The 2,482-nt window shown below is 64.1% G+C and overlaps 1 protein-coding gene across 1 annotated transcript; it reads right to left on the bottom strand.

The window, feature by feature from the left end:
* Positions 1–555: 555 nt before the first annotated feature.
* Positions 556–1,912, bottom strand: LOC113979516 (nck-associated protein 1-like; the record flags this gene model as incomplete). The annotated part of the gene is made up of 2 exons (XM_027706886.1): positions 556–687; positions 1,690–1,912. Coding segments are annotated over 2 exons (355 nt in total), but the record flags the coding sequence as incomplete, so codon positions are not given.
* Between the last annotated feature and the right edge of the window lie 570 nt (positions 1,913–2,482).

The raw sequence follows: 2,482 nt of genomic DNA, 5'->3' as shown, positions 1-2,482 counted from the left end.
TATAAAGGGCTGTGGGGGGTGTGGGGGGCTATGAAGGGATGTGGGGGGCTCTAGGGGGCTGTGGGGGATGTGAGGGGGCTATAAAGGGCTGTGGGGGATATGGGGGATGTGGGGGATGTGGGGGGGCTATAAAGGGCTGTGAGGGCTCTGGGGGAATATGGAGGGCTGTGGGGGCTGTGGGGGGCTGTGGGAGATGTGGGGGGGCTATAAAGGACAGGGGAGAGTGGAGGGGCTATAAAGGGCTGGGGGGGATATGGGGGATGTGGGGGCTTGGGGGGCTGTAAAGGGTGGGGGGCTGGGGGGGATGTGGGGGGCTATAAAGGTCTGGGGGGGGCTATATAGGGCTGGGGGGGATGTGGGGGCTGGGAGGGGGCTATAAAGGGCTGGGGAGACTGTGAGGGGCTCTGGGGGTCTCTGGGGTGCTATGAGGGTCTCTGAGGGTCTCTGGGGTGCTGTGGGTGCTGTGGGGGGCTGTGGGGTGTCCCAACCCACCCCGCAGCCCCCCGGGTGTCCCCAGGGTGTCCCCCCCGGGGTGTCCCCCCCAGGTGTCCCCACCTGGTGAGTCGGGTCTCCAGGTGGCTGCTCAGGTACTCGGTGGGGCTCAGCGTGTGCCCGAACACGGTGACAGTGGGGACGTGGCTCAGGCTCAGGGACAGCTCACACAGGGTCATGTGCAGCTTGTCCAGGCTGGGGGGACACGGGGCTGTCACCCAGGCTGGGACCCCATGGGGGCAGACTGGGACCCCACAGGGAGAGGGTGGGACCCCACAGGGACAGGGTGGGACCCCACGGGGACAGGGTGGGATCCCACAGGGACAGGGTGGAACCCCCTGGGGACAGGCTGGCCCATGGAGACAATCCGAGTCCCACTGGGACAATCCATGTCCCACGGGGACAATTTGTGACTCATGGGGACAATCTGAGCCCCACCAGGACAATCTGTCCCCCAGGGACAATCCGTGACCCCATGGGGACAATCTGTGACCCCACAGGGACAATCCATGTCCCACAGGACAGTCCATGTCCCACCAGGACAATCTGTCCCACAGGGACAATCCGTGACCCCATGGGGACAATCCGAGTCCCATCAGGACAATCTGTGTCCCATGGGGACAATCCATGACCCCAAGGGGACAATCCATGACCCCATGGGGACAATCCGAGTCCCACCAGAACAATCTGTGTCCCATGGGGACAATCCATGACCCCATGGGGACAATCCATGTCCCACTAGGACAATCTGTCCCACAGGGACAATCCATGACCCCATGGGGACAATCTGTGACCCCGTGGGGACAATCTGTCCCATGGAGACAATCCGAGTCCCACCAGGACAATCTGTGTCCCATGGGGACAATCCGTGACCCCAAGGGGACAATCCATGTCCCAACAGGACAGTCCATGTCCCACCAGGACAATCTGTCCCACAGGGACAATCCATGACCCCATGGGGACAATCCGTGACCCCGTGGGGACAATCCGTGACCCCACAGGGACAATCTGTGACCCCACAGGGACAATCCCACTGTGTCCCCATGTGGCCACCACACCCAAGGTCTGGTGGCCGCCGGTCCCCACCAGCCGCCCCGTGACCCCACAAGGGACAATCCCCCCTTGCCCCCAGGTCCCCCTTTGTCCCCCCGGTGCCCCCCATCCCAGTGCCCCCCCGGTGCCCCCCGGTGCCCTCACTTTGTGGTGAGGGTCCTGTCCCTGCGCCGGCTCTCGGTGCCCGGTTTGTCCCTCTGGGGCTCCCCCTTCTTGGGGGGCTGTTTCGGGGGTTTCTTCCCTCGGGCTCTGCTGATGGTGGCGGCGCAGTGCTTGGGCAGCAGCTGCCAGGGGGCACGGGGGTCAGGGGGGCACAGGGACCCCCAAAGGGGGCACCGGGACACCCCAAATGGGGCCACCGGGACCCCTCAAATGGGGCCACCAGGACCTCCCAAATGGGGCACGGGGACCCCCTAAATGGGGCCACCGGGACCCCCCAAATGGGGCCACCGGGACCCCTCAAACAGGGCCACTGGGACACCCCAAACAGGCCACTGGGACCCCCAAACAGGGCCACTGGGACACTCCAAATGGGGCAACCAGGAGCCCCCAAAGGGGCCACCAGAACCACCAAAATGGGGCCAACGGGACCCCCCAAATGGGTCCCCAAAGCCCTGGAGACCCCAGAAGTCCCCAGAGATCCTCGAGGTGCTGGAGATCTCAAGGTGCTGGAGACCCCAGAAGCCCCCAAACCCTAAAGACCCCAAAAGTCACAGAGACCCTGAAGGCCCCCAAAGCCCTCAGAAGCCCCAAAGCCCCAAAAACCCTGAAGACGCCAAAAGCCACAGAGATCCTGAAGCCCCCAGAAGCCCTGAAGACCCCAAAGGCCACAGGGATCCCAAAAGTGGTGGAGTCTCAAGGTCACGGAGACCTCAAGGTGACGGAGACCCCCAGAAGCCACAGAGACCCCGAAGCTCCCAAATCCCCCCGAAGCCCC

The sequence above is a fragment of the Neopelma chrysocephalum genome, unplaced genomic scaffold (genome assembly GCF_003984885.1).
Source record: "Neopelma chrysocephalum unplaced genomic scaffold, ASM398488v2 Primary Assembly neopelma1_82011, whole genome shotgun sequence".
Classification (NCBI taxonomy): domain Eukaryota; kingdom Metazoa; phylum Chordata; class Aves; order Passeriformes; family Pipridae; genus Neopelma; species Neopelma chrysocephalum.
The sequence above is the reverse complement of the archived record's forward strand: the minus strand, read 5'-3'. Positions and strand labels throughout refer to the sequence as shown.